The sequence below is a fragment of the Strix aluco genome, chromosome 7 (assembly GCF_031877795.1).
Source record: "Strix aluco isolate bStrAlu1 chromosome 7, bStrAlu1.hap1, whole genome shotgun sequence".
NCBI lineage: Eukaryota > Metazoa > Chordata > Aves > Strigiformes > Strigidae > Strix > Strix aluco.
Window position 1 is genome coordinate 34,695,247 of NC_133937.1, and position 17,642 is coordinate 34,712,888.

Sequence of the window (17,642 nt, forward strand, 5' to 3'; positions counted from 1 at the left end):
TATGTGTTTTGTAAATACATTGCCTTTTAATACCAATCCTGTGTTTGACCATAGGGAGTAGCTTGTCTGATCAAGCATTTCTGCATCTATAAACACTGGAAATACAGTGTATTTGCTGGAACAATGCTTTGTGAGTCCTTCCAGCAACTATGCAGAATAGCTTCAAATTGTGAAGCTGTGATTCTGCTATTTAAATCTGTGTTCTTCACTTTAAGTGAAGATATCTCACTCTTCCCTGGTTCTCCCCATCAACTCCTTCTATATCTCTATTAAATCTCACATTTAAGATATGCAGTGCCTTCTGAGCTGTAGAGGCTTGGCCCCAGTGAAATCTCCCAGGTGATTTTCACAATGAGTAAGTGTGGTCTTAAGTGGGCCCTCCATTTTCAAAGCCCACCATGCTCTGATAACGCACTTGTTGGCTAATGCATTTGATATCTACCTGAAAACACCACAACAGAGCATGTGTACAAACTCCATAGTACATCTAGGAGTGTTTGCCAGAGACTGTCCTTTAGGAACAGTCTGAGGAGCCATCATAAATAGCATGCCTTTGCTGCTGTAAAATGCAGAACACCTGGGTTTCTGTCTGCTAAAAAAACATGTAAACAACTGGAATGAAATCCCAGCAGACGAGAAGCATATAGAATTCTGCCACACCTCAGCTCAGACACAAACCCTGCTCCATCTCGCAGAGCAGCTGCCCTGCAGTGTGCGAATCCTTAGACTCGAATGTAAGTAAGAAACAACAACTAAAACCCTTACAGGGAAAGTTAATAGGTTCACCAAGTTTTGAACTGGGCTACTTTATAAAATCAAAGCCTGTAATGATTTCTTAAATTGTAATTAAAAATTATACCACCAAAAATACTGTAGCAATGAGCCCTGGTCCCTCAAAGAACCACAGCAGTTCCCCAGAGAGGCGTGGAGATTAGCAAACACATTTCACATGACAGCTTTTAATATAATTATTTGCATAACTGGATTAAAGAAGCACACCAACATGCCTCTAAATCTTATTATTGTTTATTACTCTGGATATCAGAGAAAACAGTAATTACATTAAGTAGAGATTCTTGGGACTTGATTCAGAGGTGAGGCTGAGCAAATGTGGTTGTGCCTCCATCTCTGCCAGCCTGCAGGACCCCCAGCCCTCCTGCTCAGGACCAGAACTCCTTTGTGGTTTGTGCAGGGAAAGCCTGGAAGAATGGCCTTTCAGGACCACTGAGGTGGACCTAGGGAGCTGCTGAGGAGAGAGAACGAGCCTCAGGAGCCCACGGCTGGGAAGCGCAGATCATTTCAGGGTACATCTGCAAAACCTAGTCCTGAGAAGGGCCCGAAGTACAGGGCAGGCTCTGGGATTTCTGCTGCAAATGCAAGTCCTGACAGATTCAAGGCATATACAGGTTCAACCAGCACTTAAACGAGAGTGCCCGCCATGCTGAGCACGCCTGAGGACCTCCTTGAGATGACAGACCTTGGCACTGCTGTAACGGCAGCTCCAGAGGCTGTTGGTAGCGCGATGTTCCCAGTGTGTCCTTCACAGTGGGAACAATATATGCACTGAACAGCCCTTCATTTCTGTCTCAAGGAAAAAAAAGAAAACAAATAGAGAAATCCCTCTCATTTGCTTTGTGCAGCTCTCTGCAGCAGCCATCTGCAGTCACTAACATTCAAGAGACCATTAATAAGCTGAACTGCAGTGCTGGCAAATAAGGGTAAAAACGTAATAGGTAAGAAAGAAATGATCCCAGGCCTGCTGTGGTTAACAAGAGTCTTCCCACTTATTCCACTGGGCTTTGTATCACTCTGGATGACAGTGCTGTCTGTATTCAGTGCATGAGGTTGTAAACATTTCTCAATGCTAATTAACCTTTACAAAATGACAAATTAACAGCTTGAAGTAACATAATTCCACAGAAGAAAAATCTCTAACAATCAGGATTTTGTTTTCATTTAAGGCTGCTTTTTGTAGTGTTGTTTCAGTGCTCTCTCAGTGTCCTACTCTTCGTTCTCTTCAAAATATCCCTGAAAAAAAAACTGAAAAGCTTATAAAATTTGGTTGGTTTGTTCAGAAGGTTTTTTTTCACCTTTTCAAAATCACCAGTTATTCCAGTAACTTGCAATATTGAGATTGAAGGAAAAACAATTTCCTAAAGTTTAGCAAAAGCAAAACATGCTTTAATAGGTCATTCAAATGTTTAAATCAAGGTAAGCATGACAGATACACTTAATCACAGAGAGAATGTAAGTAATGCCCACTTTAAAAGGACCTTCTTGATTCAGTGTCTCTAATCAACTTCTAATATCCAGTTCCTCATTACTAGCAACAGAACAGCTTGAAATTCTAAGGCAATTTGTGAAAAGGGATTTCAAATGTTTTTCCAATGCTTTTCCCAGTGTGTGCATATGCATCTATGTATTTTTTTAACCAGATTAAGCTTACTGAATGCTGATGGGCAAAATGATATTCACAGTTTCACAGTAGGAGTACATTTATGAACTAGAGAAACCATCTTCTCTTTCTTCCCTCTCCCCTCTTGTCTATTTGCATTGCCTTGCAGCGCATACGTTTCTGGCCATGCTCAGTTGTGGTCGGATAGATGCCCTTGCTAACCATGGCCAAAACTGCCCCCGGACTGCGCTGCTTCTCCAGCTGATCTCAGCTCAGTATCAGGCAGTTCCTCATGCCACCCCAGATTCTGGTTGAGCCGGCTGGAAGAAACCTCTTCAGAAACAATGTCTGGTTTCAGAACTTTTTCCTTTATGCTTATCCATTATCTCAGACATTTTCAGTTCAGACAGAGGAGGGAAGAAACTAGAAACCATTAGGTTGATTATAGCTTCTAACTCCCTCATCTGATTGAAAGGTGAATGTCAAAGGAAATTGTTTCTTCCCAAAAGACTCCTTCAAAAGAGAGTACTTGTCACTCTGTGCCATTTAACAGGTCTTTCTTTGACTGGTCACGCAATGCTTGTACACGACTCAATGTCAACAGCCTCTTCCACCCGCTCTCTCTTAACAGGCACCTCCAGAAGTGCTCCTGAAGACAGTATCAAAGTCTCTGGCTGCCTTTGGAGATCAAAGCTGATAGCAGCATTGCCACATGTCAAAATCAGTTCCTCAAGGAATGAATGGAAAGCATCTCACACTGCCAAGGCTATGACGACGTCCACTCCTCTGGCTGGCAACGCAACTGACTTGCAATAGGGTCGGCAAATTGGGGTTACACGAGACAATAGCAAGAACACAATTCAATGTCAGTAAAGTGGTGATATGTCTTAATCTCCCCCTATTTGGATGATTTTCTACCACACATTACATTTCCAGTGTGTCCATCCTTGATGACAGCATCAGCAAATCCACCAAACAGGCTGTTGCACACCATGCATCGCAGTTGCACCTCATAGAAATAACATCACTCTGGTTTTATTTCTGCTCTTGGAATACTGCTTCTCACATTGCTACATGCTGTGTTGCATGAGACACAGGAGGTTTGCGATTGCTTGATGACGCTGGGTTTGAAAAGCATAAAGCACAGATTCCTGCCCAATGTGGTTGGCCATAGTGGGCAGGTGGGCAGCCCTGCTGCAAAGGCTGCTTCTCCATCCACCCGGCCAGCGGCAAGGAGAAAATGGCACTGAGGGAGGAAACCATGCAGGGCAGACACAACACACCCCACCACGGGCCACAGGCATGCGAGTGAGCCAGTCGACTTGTACAAAGAAGCTTGGAGGGAGTGCGGGTGAGCTGATGCCCTCACCCCACACCCCACTCACACCCTCAGGAGTGGGGAGACCCCTGCACACTGCTGCTGCCAGCACAACTCAGCTGGCAGAGGGAGGCTCCGAGCAGCTCCTGCCAACGTGGTTTCCTGCCCACAGCTGAGACAGCTGCTCAGGAGGGCATTTCAGAGAGCCTTAGGCTGTTCTTCAGCATGGCCCTAACCCAAGAGGACTACAGGAATATTTTTAATCCTCCACCCTGGATCCTGTGCTAAGGACTGGACTCTGGGTAGATATGCAAATTTAATTTTTACCCAATCCAAAGCACTTCCTCACTGAGATATTTAGGTCTTATATTCATCCTTGCTTTTCCATCCCCAGATCCCATGTCTGTACTGCCAGTAATATCCAAAACAGATAGGAGGGATCCCTGTAGTTTACATAAAGGTATCTTATTGTGCTAACATCTCCTTGGCCTCTAACTCCTGTCAAAGAAGTAAAGACATTTCTGGGACTTGATGTCTGCCTCTCCTTCTCCAATCGGTGTGGAGGTGCTGGGGAAGCTATGCATGGGAGTCATGTTGTCATAATTGAGCCCTGAGGACAAATGTCAGGAATCAGGACTAATTAACAGTGGAAAAGACTTACAGTGTTACCATATGAAGGAAGCGCACTCCCACCAGCTCTTGTTTACAGCACCACACTGGCCATAATGCAATTTGTAGTGGGTCCAATTTTCTTTTTTCTCCAGGCAAACATTTTCTTCAGCTCCCCCCTGAAGCTGTCATGGAGCCAAGCATAGAGGAAGGCATTGGTACAAGCAGACATCATTGCAAACCAGTGGCACAGCAGCTGGATAAAATTGAAGTACTGTTTGTCAATCAAGCTGATATCTATGTCCTTTATCATGTTAAAAATGTGCAGAGGCAGCCAACAGACTCCAAAGGCTGCCACCACTAAGACTAGCAAGCGGAAAGTCTTTCTCCTCCTCGCTCGGTCCCACTCAGCTTGGCCCTGGGTGACGTTGCCTGGGACTACACGGTTTTTCAGCTTCACTGAGATTCTCAGGTAGGACAGGGAGATGACAGCCAAAGGCAGTATGTAGGTGATGATGAGGGTGCTATAGGCATAAGCTAAGCGATCTTTTTTCATGTGGAACCAAAACTCCTCACAGATGGAGAAGTCCAGTTCTGGGAACTCTGCATGGTAAGTGTGGACCAAGGCTGGGGCAGCCAAGGTACAGCTCAGCAGCCAAATAGCAGCCAGGATATAAGCACAAATAGGGATTGTGAGCCTCCTGCGGAATGGGTACACCATGGCATAATACCTATCCACAGCTATGACAGTGAGCGTAAAGACAGACACAAACACAGTCACGGGTTGCATCAAGAAAACAAAGTAACACATGAAACGCCCGTACACCCATCCTCTGGGCTCAAAGGCATACGCAAGTGTCAGCGGTACACAGGTCGCACACATGAGCATGTCTGAGAAAGCCAGATTGCCTACCAGAAAGTTGGTGACATTGTGCATTTTTTTTGTCTTGCAGATAACATAAATGAGAAGGTAATTCCCAATGACACCAATAAAAACCACTAGTGAGTAGCAGGGTATGATAAGTGGCTTGAAGGTCTGAACAAACTGGAGCCCTGAGAATAAATTGCTGGCATTGTTGTGAATCGCAGAGAGGAAGCTTTGGGAGGTTAAATTATCTGAATTCATCATTTCCCTCCTTTTGTCGTCTGCCGTCAGCTGAGTGAAGTAGTTACCACTGCACTACTCCTGCACTCAATCAGTGTGGATAATGAATGGATTACTGGCTGTCCAGAGGTTACCACATGGATAGTAAACAAGTATCTGTAAAAGCAAAAGGCAAAGTTGTAATCCTTGAGAGGCAGCTTTCAGCAATTCCTAAGAAAAATCAAATACAACCAATTTCCATTAAAGTCTTCCTGCGTTTACTGTTAAATCAAGATTTTGACAGCATGCCACTTAATAAACATTTAATGCAATGAGTACTTACTGCTGTGGTTTTTTAATCCCATATGATTTTCCTGTGGATGCCAAGAAGTGCCCTAGATGTCTGTCTTCTGCAAATCCAGGAGCGTGTGTGTGTGTGTGTGTGTGTGTGTCTCAGAGAGAGAGAGAATATGAGTGAGAAAGAGGGTGATGCGCATTTACAAGCTAAGTGGAGATCAGTGTTTTTAAACAGTCTTCACTACTAGGTCATGACAGATTTGTGTATAAGCTTTTATCCCTATTGGCTGTCCTGAGTATTACGTTGCTCTTTGCGTGTTTCTTACTGATAGTAATTAGTTCTAGAATATCCTTTCAAAAATTCCTTTTTTCTTCCAGTGCATCTATAATTACCCCTCACAGCTAAAAATCAATTTACATTCATTAACACCAGCCTGCACAGTATCTAATCCAAGATTCACTTTGCCACAGCCCTCAGAGTGTCCGAAAGAGCTACCTGTGATTTTGTTGCCATAATGTGACTGTAAATTAGAATTTTAATAACATGCTGAAGCCAAATAAATGTTTGTGCCACTAGAGGGACTCAGCTACGTACCTGGTGAATGAAGTTAGGATTAGAAATATGCATTTAGCATCACAAGGGATCTTATTTTATTTAAATTTATTTTCTAATGGTGGTGCAATGTTTGTTCACCCATCGTGAGTATTTTCAGTGGGGTTTACACATCTTTAAAAGTAAACACATCCAAGCACCTCAAAAGAAGTATTAGCAGCCAAATAGCTTAGTTGTAAGGGTTTACCTGCAGTGAACTACAGGAAGCTGTTTCTAATATTGGAGCTGCCCAAAAATATTTGGGGAGTTTCTTCATTCCTACAGTAGGTTTGTGAACCTTTCTGTACCAGACAACAAATGCTAACCAATCTGTAAAACAGTCTATACTTGGGTTTTTTTGTTCAGACACTAGAAAACAAAAAAATCATGACAAGTGCTTACAGAATACACATTTCAGCAGACATCCCCATCCAGCTCTTGCCTACTGCTCTGTTTCTCCCTTAGCTCTCCTCCATTTCAACCACTTCTGGGACCAGTACCTCAGCTAGTGAAAAATAGTGAAACCCCACTGCATCCATTTATACCAGCTAGGCAAACTAAAAAATACATGGAACAGCCTAACAATTTCACAATATTTGGAGCAGAGAACATTGCTAGGTTTTGCAAGGCACTCGGGGGATTTAGACACAATTTCAATGGACAGTTTATGTCCTAATCTCTTAGACTACTCTAAGGAAATATTAACCCATTATTTATATGAGGCTATGGGCAGAACCATATCCTCCTTTTGATTTGATATACTTTGACATAAACCAAAAGATTAAATAGATTTCTTTTGTGTCATAATCCTTTCCCTAATCTTAAAACAGAAGCTAATCTTGTGTAGCCCTTGTTCAGACTGGAGCCATTCTCCCACAACTACTTCTGATGGATGGGCATTTCAAACATAGTCAGTGCTGACTCTGTGCTGCTGCATTTATGGTTAGATTATGCTATGGACTGGAATATGGCTATAATTCCAGCCCAAGGGGAGAAAAATCATGTAGTCACGTTGCTCAGGAGTGCTATCCTTCACTTCATGGATGTAGTAACCTACCCATGACCCATACAAAAAATGAGATGTTACATCCCACTTCAGAATCCAGTCTCACCTATCTGAGCTGGATGAGACCCAGAGGAATATAGTACCTATTTATCTCTGCGTACACAAATCCAGATTAGGAGAGGGACCTGAAGGTAGAGGTTGCAAAGAGGCAAGGAAAAAGGTGATTCTTACCTACTGCTTTCACCACCCAGTGCAACCGTCCTATTTGGTTATAAGTGGCATGCTGCAAGAGTAATTCCTAAAACTCATAAACGTAATTGTTTCACTGAATGTGGGAGAAAAGTATGGTCTGATTTAAATCCTACTGAAATAGGATTTCAGTAGGCTTTGGACGTGGTCTCTAGTATAAGCCAAAAGACACCAAAAAAATGAACAGGGAGCATATGTAAATGGCATTCGTACTGCCCACTTCCTACTGGAACTGTAAGGCTTATGCTAAGAAAGCCTGTGATAATATCAGTGCACACATAATAGTTGAAAATCACATTTTTAAGTGATTTTTCTGTTTTGTTCCCAAGATCTGCAGAGTAGATCCAATAAATATCCTCATTGTTTTCCTATGAGAAAAAGGTTTCTACTTTGCTATGTGAGAATAAAAATCAAGCAAGGTATCATCTAAAGTAGCCTTCAAGGTCACCTTAATGCTCAGATCACAAAAACCTGCAAGTAAACTTAGAGGTTCTTTTATTTCAAGTTATACCAAGCAATCTTCCTGCATTTTCTCTTACCTTTAAATGTGTTTTCTTCACCTCTGAAACCAGTAACCAGTAAATCTTCTGTTTGAAGGTTCCCACCCTATTTCTGTTAGTGATTTTCTGTTTGTTTTGGCTTCAGGTAGAAAATTTCTTCAGTTCAACTGTACTCTACAGCCAAGACCTGGAAAAATAATATTTAATAGGGGCTGGAATAGAAAAAGTATTTCAGTATTTTACCCCAAAGAAATTCTCTTTCCTCCTTTTAAAACTGCAAATATTAATCTTGTTTAGAATTTCCTAGGCTAGGTGACAAGGCCCTTCCTGAGCTAAGTCTATTTCACACACAGAATTTTCTCATTAAAAGAGAAAAGGTCACAGAAACTGCATTACTGTCATATTAGAACTGGTTTGACGTGTCAAGTGTATAAGGGTGTCGCACATAGGAATGCTGATTAGTGTCTAATTGAAACCCTGGTCTTCCTTGAGTCAATGGAGAATGTTATAGCTAGAGCCAGACCAACCCTTCACAGAAACATTTCACAGCTGAGCATTCACGATCTCTTATGCTAACCTGTCCAACTCTGTACAGGCATTTTGAGTACAAACATTGCAAGCTGCTATGTAACTTTCAGAAAATGGTAAACCTCTTAAGGCACTAACACCATTCCTTACATGCATGTCTAATCATCCTTGTAGTTCCTAAGTAAAACAGCATGATCCAGGAATGACATCTGATCCTACCAGCTATACTTGCAAAGCTCAACAGTACTTCTAAAGTCAGCAGGCCCTCTCTTCAACTAATTTGCCTTGCAGACTTAAAAAAAGTGTCTTCTGTCATTAAAGTCTCACGGTTTCAGGTGTTAGTTTTCTATGGTTTTGTTTATTTGATATGTGTCTTTTTCTGTTAAACACAACTTCTTGTGCATCATAGAACTCCTTTAAAAAGACTTTCACATTCTTCCAGGAATGTTCTGTGTAATGATCAGGTAGTTCCTGCAGACCCTACAATAAAAAAAGGGCTTTGCTTATTTTGAATGAAGTAGAGCTGGAGGTTCTTTTAGAAAATTCTTCTTTTGACCAGCCAGGGAACAAGGTTATGTATCACACAATAATTTCAAGACAGGGCAGCCTGTCTCTCCTTCTCTCATTTAATCATATAAATGCATCCTGTCTGCCCCTGCTGTGGACTGAGACTCTAAACAGTCTCTAAATGCTAAAAACCATGTTTACAACTAAGGGTTTTGCTTGGTAGGCTTGGAGTTTTTTGGTTGATGTTGCTGCTTTTCTCAAATTCAAGGTAACAAACTTCGATAAACTCAGGATTCAGCTTAAAATAATTCATTTAAGCTGAAGAGGAGCTTAACAACTTGAATGAAGATGAGGCTTTAATTTAAGTCAAAACATGCTGGATGTTGCATGCTAAAAATAGAATAGGGGGTCTACTCTTCCCTGTATGCACAGAATTCTTAGTCTGCTGAACAAAGTGAGATGAGAAAAATGAGCTGGTTCCTTGGATGACAAAGATCTTGTGCTAAAATAAATATAAAAGTGTAACAACTGAGGAAAATTATAAGTGGTTTCCTGGGAACAAAGGTGCTGGATCACAATTACCACAACAAGGTAAAAGCCAAATGTAGAAGTGAATAAACTCATCCTGTCAGGAGCTATAGCTAATCCCCACTGCCAGGTTCTGCAAGAACCTGCACATGGACCTGCTGGGTGAGAGGTAAGGGCTTTTTCTATCTGTATGGCACGAGAACACAACTCTGTGACTGAAGAAAATGGGCCACCTGTCTTCAAGAACAGGAAAGGAGGAGATGTGATGAGAAAGTGCAGGGCCCTTAGTCTGACAGCAGTTTTACAGTAGGTTTTAGACCGGATTTAAGGACAGAGGAGAGAGAGAAAGAGAGAGAGAAGACAGAATAGGATACCAAAGGAAGCTTTTGTCAAATTAACCTTCTATGTGTTATTCAGATGATTTTTCTCAATGTAGAATATACAATAGTTCTCAGTTTGGGTTTGCATAACATATGCGATGTGGTAGCATATGAGAAACCATCATCTATACAAGCAGAAATATCCTAAGAACTGTGAGGTAGGCAAAGAACAGCAACATTTATGAAGGAATTGGGCCAGACAGCAACTATTCATGCTCCTCAAGAAACTTGATTGGGAATGACCAGAACTGGTAGCTCTTTTCATTTTATTATGTTAGCACAAAAAGCAGGACCACACCAACTGAATTTGATAGAACCACCAAATTTGGAACCAGAGACAATATGGAGAATGACTGCACAATTACAAAGAGAAACTTTGAAAACCTCAAGGAGAATGGGAGGAAGTTTGATACCATTACAGAATAAAAGCTTGTCATAAAAGACAGGATTAAGGTCATCTGATAATAAGCATTTTCACTATGGCTTAAGATGGAGTAAATTTTGTTTCAGGACTATATAAAGGAGCAGGCAGTGCATTTGAAAGTGCAAGGAAAAGAAAACCTACTGCTTTATGACAGATTCCAGGGTGAATTTACCACTACTTTGTTACAATCTCTTGACAATTTTCTTGCTATAAGTGTCTATCCACTGGAGCAGAATTGCATTGTATTCTTTAAAAGCACTGGGAAGGATGGTAAACTCCGGGGTAGGTAAAGATGCATTTAAGCTAAGGAACAATACTAATGAAAGAACAAATTCACCATGGGCAAATTTAGGATGGAAAGTAAAACACTTCTAAGTGGGAGGGCAACAAATTGCCCCTTGGAAGTGCTGGCTTTTGGAACAATCAGTGTATTGTGGGGGATAAAACACTTGCTTTTAACAGAAAGCTTGATCCACTTATCACATGCACGTGGTATGATTTCTTGCATAGGGTGTGGGCTTCAGGAGCTTCCTTTCCATCCTTCATCAACACAGATTTAGACTTTGGACTTCACTCAGTCCTACTTGAAAATAACTCCACTATCACCTTTTTCTACAGTATTCCCATTGATAATGATCAAAAGATAGAAATAAAATTTATGTACATGCACACCCACACACATGGGCACACTGAGACTACGTCCTAAGATGTTTCTAGTGGTTCTTTGTGGTTCTTCAGTGGGAAGATTTGTGTACTAGTGCCTGTGCAGATCAACTAGGACAGCACTTGAATATTTGCCAGATGAACTTTCACTGTTGCTGATCTTGGCACCTGCTCAGAGCAGCTGATCTACAAAGTAGGGAGAAAGGCAGGGTCAGCAGAGTCATTCTGTAAAAACATCTCAGTCCCAAGGCACTTCAGTTAGTACAATCACTGATTCTTCTTTCTCTGCTCTTGCCTTCCTGCAAGAGTGCTACCCATAGACTTGATACAAGCAGGCTTCATTCCCCCACACCCACACCACCTTAAGATTTCCTTTACCAGCCAAATCCATGCAGGAATTAATGACCAAGAAAGAAGCTGACCTGACCTTTTTTATGTTAGGTTTTGGTGTATAGTTTTGAGGGATTTTTTGGTTGGTTGGTTGGTTTGGGGTTTTGTCTTGTTTTTTATTTCTAAGCACAGGATAAGTACACAAAATGCTATGATGATTCAAGAGGTATTCATGTTTAATTTTTTGATTGAGCATGCTAAAGCAGAATTTTGCTGAAAAATAGGGACTGGGTGAACAAGTCTGACCATTTTCCAGTTGTCTGGACAGACATCAATAGAATTTAAGATTTGTATTACAGATCCTTCTGTAAAACTACCACCGAAATAAAGCCTTATCACATTACAGTAAGAGGCAGTTGTTGTCTTCAGAGTTCCCATAGACAGGATATACAACACTAGGAAAACAAAACAAAAAAAAAAAGTGGGGCAAAACCTTTAGAAATATCAGAGCTAGAAGTTTCCTTCTTTATTTATAACTATGACTTTAGGCAATAGTGCTGACATATCATGGTAAAGTGTGCTTACTTTTTTTTTTTTTTAGCTAAGTCAAGACTAACCTGGGAAATGTACATGAATGTCTCTGATCTAAAGGCTCAAAGGTTCCTCTCACAAGGAAGGATTAAAATGAAAAAGTATGAAGGCAGATTTGCATATCCATCAGATACAACAATTCTCACCCCTCCGGAAAAACTGGCATTTCTCCTCTGCTCACAAGCCCTGAAGGGATGTAGAGTGCAATACCAATCCATGCCCCAAGCTAGAACAGACTGTGGGAATTAGCTCACAGAAACATCTGCAGATTGAATGCTGAGCCCTGGAGAAACTTAGTGTTAGAAATGTTCCCTGCAGATGTAAACAGCCAGGAGTCGGGGTCACTATATACCCCCAGGGTCCTGCGTGAAGTTGAGCCCTGTGTAGAAGAGGGCTGCCAAGAAAACCTGAGGGTTGAGGCTTGAGTCTTTGCAGCAGCGGGGCAAAGTGCTGCCTGGCCCGTGACACTTCTCGACAGCACCACGGAGAAACAGTGTCCCTCTGCCCTCCCTGGGGTTCGGACACCTTCCAAGAGTCAAGCAGACCCAGAAGCCTCCCTCCCCTCCCCAGCCCTCCCCGCGCCGAGAGGCGGCCGGGCCGGCGCCTGCAGCACCACGGACAGCGCCCGGGCGGGCGCGGGGGTCACGGCGTCACCCCGGGATGAGCTGCTGTCCCCCCCCAGGGGTGACACGGCTGGTCAGCCCAGAGAGCCCCTGAAAGGCAAGGGCAGGACTCTCAGAAAATCCCCCCGCACCTGGCAGTTCTCCCGCTGAACGCAAAATGTATTTTGCCCACAAAACCCCTTGGGGACAACCCAGGCCGGCGGTTGTACCGCACCCTACACCCCAAGGGGATCTCTCCCCAAGAACTAAAGAAGGAAAAAGCATTTCTTCCTTTCTTCCTTCCAAAGTGCCCATCTACCCTGGTGATGGGTAAAGGGCAGAAGCAGAAGAGAGCAACGGCAACCTGATGTTCTGTAGTGACCACGTTGCCATAAGTAAACTTGCTGTTTTCATGGGGTAATGAGTTCAATTAATATTTGTCAAACAGAAAGGAAAAAAAAACCTCAGAGGACCAACACCATTCCAGCTGTTCTTAGTCATTTATATAAAGTAATAAAATCCAACTTCCATTTAATTAACTATCCCACTAACAATCTGCCCTGGAGCTTTGAAAGCTCTTAATACTAAAGGTTTGTCTGGAGGACTGTCATCTAGTTTGATTATAGTTTGCATAATAACATTATGTAGAGATAAGAACACTATTTGGAAATGCGTTCTCCTCTCTCATGCAAACTCATGTTTGAAAAAAAAAAAAAAAAAAGAGAGGAAGTGAGATTGGACTTTAATAACCTACGTCATCAGGAGAAAAAAAACAACCTAACAGAACTTCTAATGAAGCCTTCTGTATGTTTTCAGCACAGTTCCATTTAGACTAATGAAGTGATATTTTAAAAAAAAGAAAAAAAAATTTCCAGCATATTCACAGCCAGGCTGGTTTATGGTCACCTCCTCCTCCAAATGTACAGATCTATATTTGCTGTCAGAACTATTCTCTCACTCTGTGCGTGGCTGTGCATTGTAGCCATTTTAGCTGTGCTTCAACATCTGGGTTTATTCTCTTTCTTTGTGTCCATTTCTCTTCCACAGCAGAAGTTAGCTGTTTATTTTTCCCTGCTTCACAGTGTCAGTCACAGCAACCATTAAAGGCATCCACTGTCAGATGAGTAAAATATGTAGCAGAAGAGGCTTAATGTGGAAGAAATTAGAAGAACGTAGAAGGTGAATGATCATTTTGTGATGAATCCCACTGCCATGGCTTATGCCCACACATCACTTCTGTTGTTTATTCTTTCATGCTCTTCTGATAGATGCAGCACTGGTTATAAATGCAATACTCCTGACTTGAGATTCTTATGAAAATCATTATGAATTTTCCTGCAGATTTCAACATTGCCCAGGTTCTCCCCTGCCCTTTTCTTTACCATATTTGCTTTAGAATGCTTCTCTCTGGCTTTGTTATCTTTTCCCCATATTTTTATCTAATACAAGTTTGAAACCACAAAGACCATCAGACTTCCTTTACTGCGACTCCTTCTGGCCCATCTCTTTCGGCCCTTCCTTTGGATGATCTTCCACCATTTAATGACTCTTACCAAGCAGGAATCCAGCCTCATCTGTAGAGTTCCTCAGTTCATGTTAGGTCCTATTGTTCTCCATGGATACTATCCCATTACCTGGTTGCTATTAGATTAAGGATTTAGTCTCCAAGTAGCTTTGCCCTAACATTCCATTTTAAGAAGCATTTAGTTCATTTTGTGACTATTTGTGATGACATAAATGTTTTTATGTATGGGCTTTGTCAGGTACATGATGAACAGCAAAAGTCACAGTTTAACTCTAATTTTATGAACGCTTGTTTTCAACTGAATGCATTGATTGAACTACCATCGATTAAAGACTTGAGCATGCAATGTCTACAATAAATATCTATCCCAGAAGTTATGTGCTTTCCCACAGACATTTTTATTCTACAGAAAAAAATCTCTTCTACTTTGCATGGTTTCTAAATGTCTGTTATCTATGGTCACTAGCTTCAGGGCTGGATGTGCCCAACATCTGATGATGGTGAATGATAGCAAAAGGTGGTCCCATTCCTGCTGCTCTGTTGTGGCTGCTCTGCTCCGAGATATGTTACTTGAGGCAGAGAAATTTGCCCCCTTTTTTTTATTATTTTTTAAACAGCAGGTTCTTTCCTCCTTTCTAGGTGAATAATGCCAACTCAACCACAAATGCAATGCCTATTGTTTCATGAAACAAGTGAACTCCACTGTTGTATGAGTGTTGACTTTATTAACCAAAGTATGTGGGAACCTTAACCTGGAATTTCAGATTCTGTTGGCTTTACTAAAAACTTGCAGTAAAACACTGCAGTGTCAAAATAACGAATGGCGCAAGTACAGTACTGTCTGATATTATATAATACATGAGGAGAACTTGACTGAAATCTGTGAGGTCTAGCATGGCCCATATGTTTACATTTCTTACATCGCTTTACATATATTTTGTTTCATCATTGCAACAAAATAACTAGTTCTTATCAAGAAACGTAAGTATTGTTTCAGATGTTTCATTCCTAGTAGTAATGAGTCATAAGAACCATATCCTAATTAGAGTAAAATGAAGAAGCTCCATAGAAGTGAGCTGATATATGTTATGTAGGACTCGTTTATTATTTTAACCCTATTGCTCTAATAGTACTCCAGGTGTTCAGAGACACTTGCAATGAGCATTACTTACTGAACAAGGTAAGACCTTCCCAAACAGAAGACAGCTTAATCACTGCAAATGCAACAAGCCAAGAACCTCACAGAATTTTATGCACAATAATGAACAAGTCTTTTTGACACCAAGCAAAGATCACTGTGATCTCCGTACTAGGAGGATGATGCTGAGGAGGATGATGCCGAGGCTGGATAATTTTTGCCCTGGAGAAGGGCAGATACTGCTGGTAGAATTGACAAGGGGATCTAGATCTGCTGATATCCTACCTAGGCAAACCACCTTTCCCTGTTACTGTATGAGGTGTCATCACTGCAGAGGAACAAGAAGGTAAGACAAGAATTTCTAACCAAGCATTCTCCCCTTCCCCTGTTTCTTTTCCAACATTGTAAAGCCTAGATTCAAGCAGACAAAATCAAAATACACAGACGTAAGCTACAAACTCCTCCAAAACCTTTTCTGAAGATGCCTACACTATTGTACTTTCAAAAAAAGCCAAAACTCTATCCTATATCAGTAATGGTTCCTATTTTTGGTTCTATTAGGAAAAAAGCTTTTAAGCCTGGTTACAGTTTTACTTAGCAAAATCATTATACAACATTCTGGTTAATAGAAAATGAAGGAGAAAAAACCCACTGAACTCTGACCTCACAGTTAGTCAATCTGAGCACTGAAATAGTCTTTTTACACTCATGAACTCAAATCCCCTTCTTCTGAATACCTTGGAGAGAAGTGGTGCACCTCAAAAACAGAACAGAAAACATTGTTAGGGAGTGATGAAGATGTATATGTAGTGGTTCAGAAGAAATGGAGTAGCTATATTTATTTAAGCTTTTTTTTTGTTGTTGTTGTTCCCACCGAGTATTTTAATTGAAAAATACCCATGAGAGCTTCTTGAATATTCAGAGAAATTAACCATCAAATGGTAATTTATAAATTTCTATTGAATCCTGAAATAACAGTAGCAGCTTGATGCCATGTCAAATGAAGTGAAATACTTGCAGTTGTGGAATGACACTGTCATTGACATATACTTTTCTATGAAAAGCTATGGGTCATAACCTTCAAAACAGAGCTAAAGGTCTACTCTACTCATGAGCCAGATTAAATCTATTCCCTTTTGTTCCCAGTCATGTTTACACCAACTAACCTTAGCCCACAAGAAACAGGGCTATGAGCTGAAAGAAGGCAGCAGACATGAAACTCACCTTTGAGGTCTGAAGACAGAGGCCATAAACAATATGATGTGCGTCCCCGCAGCCCCAGTCCCATTTTCAGTCACTTATCCATGCTCTTGGGCAGAACAAAGACCTTCTGTCTCCTCAGGTAGCTCCACGTGAACCCTAAGAGCAGGAGGTTTGTGCCTCATGTATTTCAACAGCCGGCATGGACCCACTTGGCTGGAGACCGTCTCTGTCAATGAAAAATATTCCCATGTAGCTGCACCACTGTGATCCAGAGGTACAAAGAGGCAGTGGGCCAATAAACCAGTGATCATGTCAGCTATTTCCACAGTGTGCAGATCTCGTTTTTCAGGATAGAGTTTGGAAAATCTCAACCTTTGTTCTGGTCCGTAGTGAAAATTAAAAGCTTTGAAATTATTCACAGATCATTTTTCCCCAGTTCCTCTGAAGCATGTGTTACTCCACAAAGTAGCAGTGAAGTCAACAGCTCTAGAAATGTGTTTCAAATCTCTTCATTTGTATCCTTGGGAAAATGGAACTACTGTGAGTCTGGAGCCTGAATACCTGGGGTCTATTCCCTGATCAATGACCTTCTGCATCTAAGATTCAAGCTTCTATTTTAATCCTAAAAACCCATCTTTGCCATCGGTGCAATAAGATGGACTGATGAAAATACCTCCTCCCCCCCATTCTGGTTTTAAATACTCAAGGTTATAATTCCCCTTCACATGACCTCTGAACCAAACCTGCATAGCCCTGGGTTCACACCTCGCTTCATGATGGAAAGTTTTAACAAATTGTGATGAAACCTCAATAGCTGAAAGCAAGACAAAAGCATCTTTTAATCGTCAAATTAGCTGGAGGGAAGAGCTGGAACTGCTTTCAGTCTGGAAAGAAGGGGAAATCATTAAAGGAAATCATCCCCTTTTCTTTCTCCAAGTAATTAGAAGAACCATCTGTATGTTCATTCCACTACAGTTAAGGGTGCAGATTAGCATTTCAGAGAGATTTGAGTTCAGCCAGCAATACTTTGATGTGTTAACATGAATGATGCTAAAATTTCTAAGGCTCTCAATGTTATACAAGTTAAAAAGGGTACACATGTCACTTTCCAGTCACTCTTTTTAAATGACTATTCAGCAAAGCCAGATTTACATTCAGAGAATTTTCCTTTTC

At 41.3% G+C, this 17,642-nt stretch overlaps 1 protein-coding gene across 1 annotated transcript; it reads right to left on the bottom strand.

Annotated features, from left to right (window-relative positions):
- Positions 1 to 4,416: 4,416 nt before the first annotated feature.
- Positions 4,417 to 5,466, bottom strand: PRLHR (prolactin releasing hormone receptor). The gene has a single exon (XM_074830091.1). It carries the CDS (start codon positions 5,449 to 5,451, stop codon positions 4,417 to 4,419), a length of 1,035 nt encoding a protein of 344 aa, XP_074686192.1. The 5' UTR covers positions 5,452 to 5,466.
- Between the last annotated feature and the right edge of the window lie 12,176 nt (positions 5,467 to 17,642).

Excerpts from the sequence above, each read along its gene's own strand:
- PRLHR (XM_074830091.1), bottom strand. The coding sequence starts at position 5,451 with ATGATGAATTCAGATAATTTAACCTCCCAAAGCTTCCTCTCTGCGATT.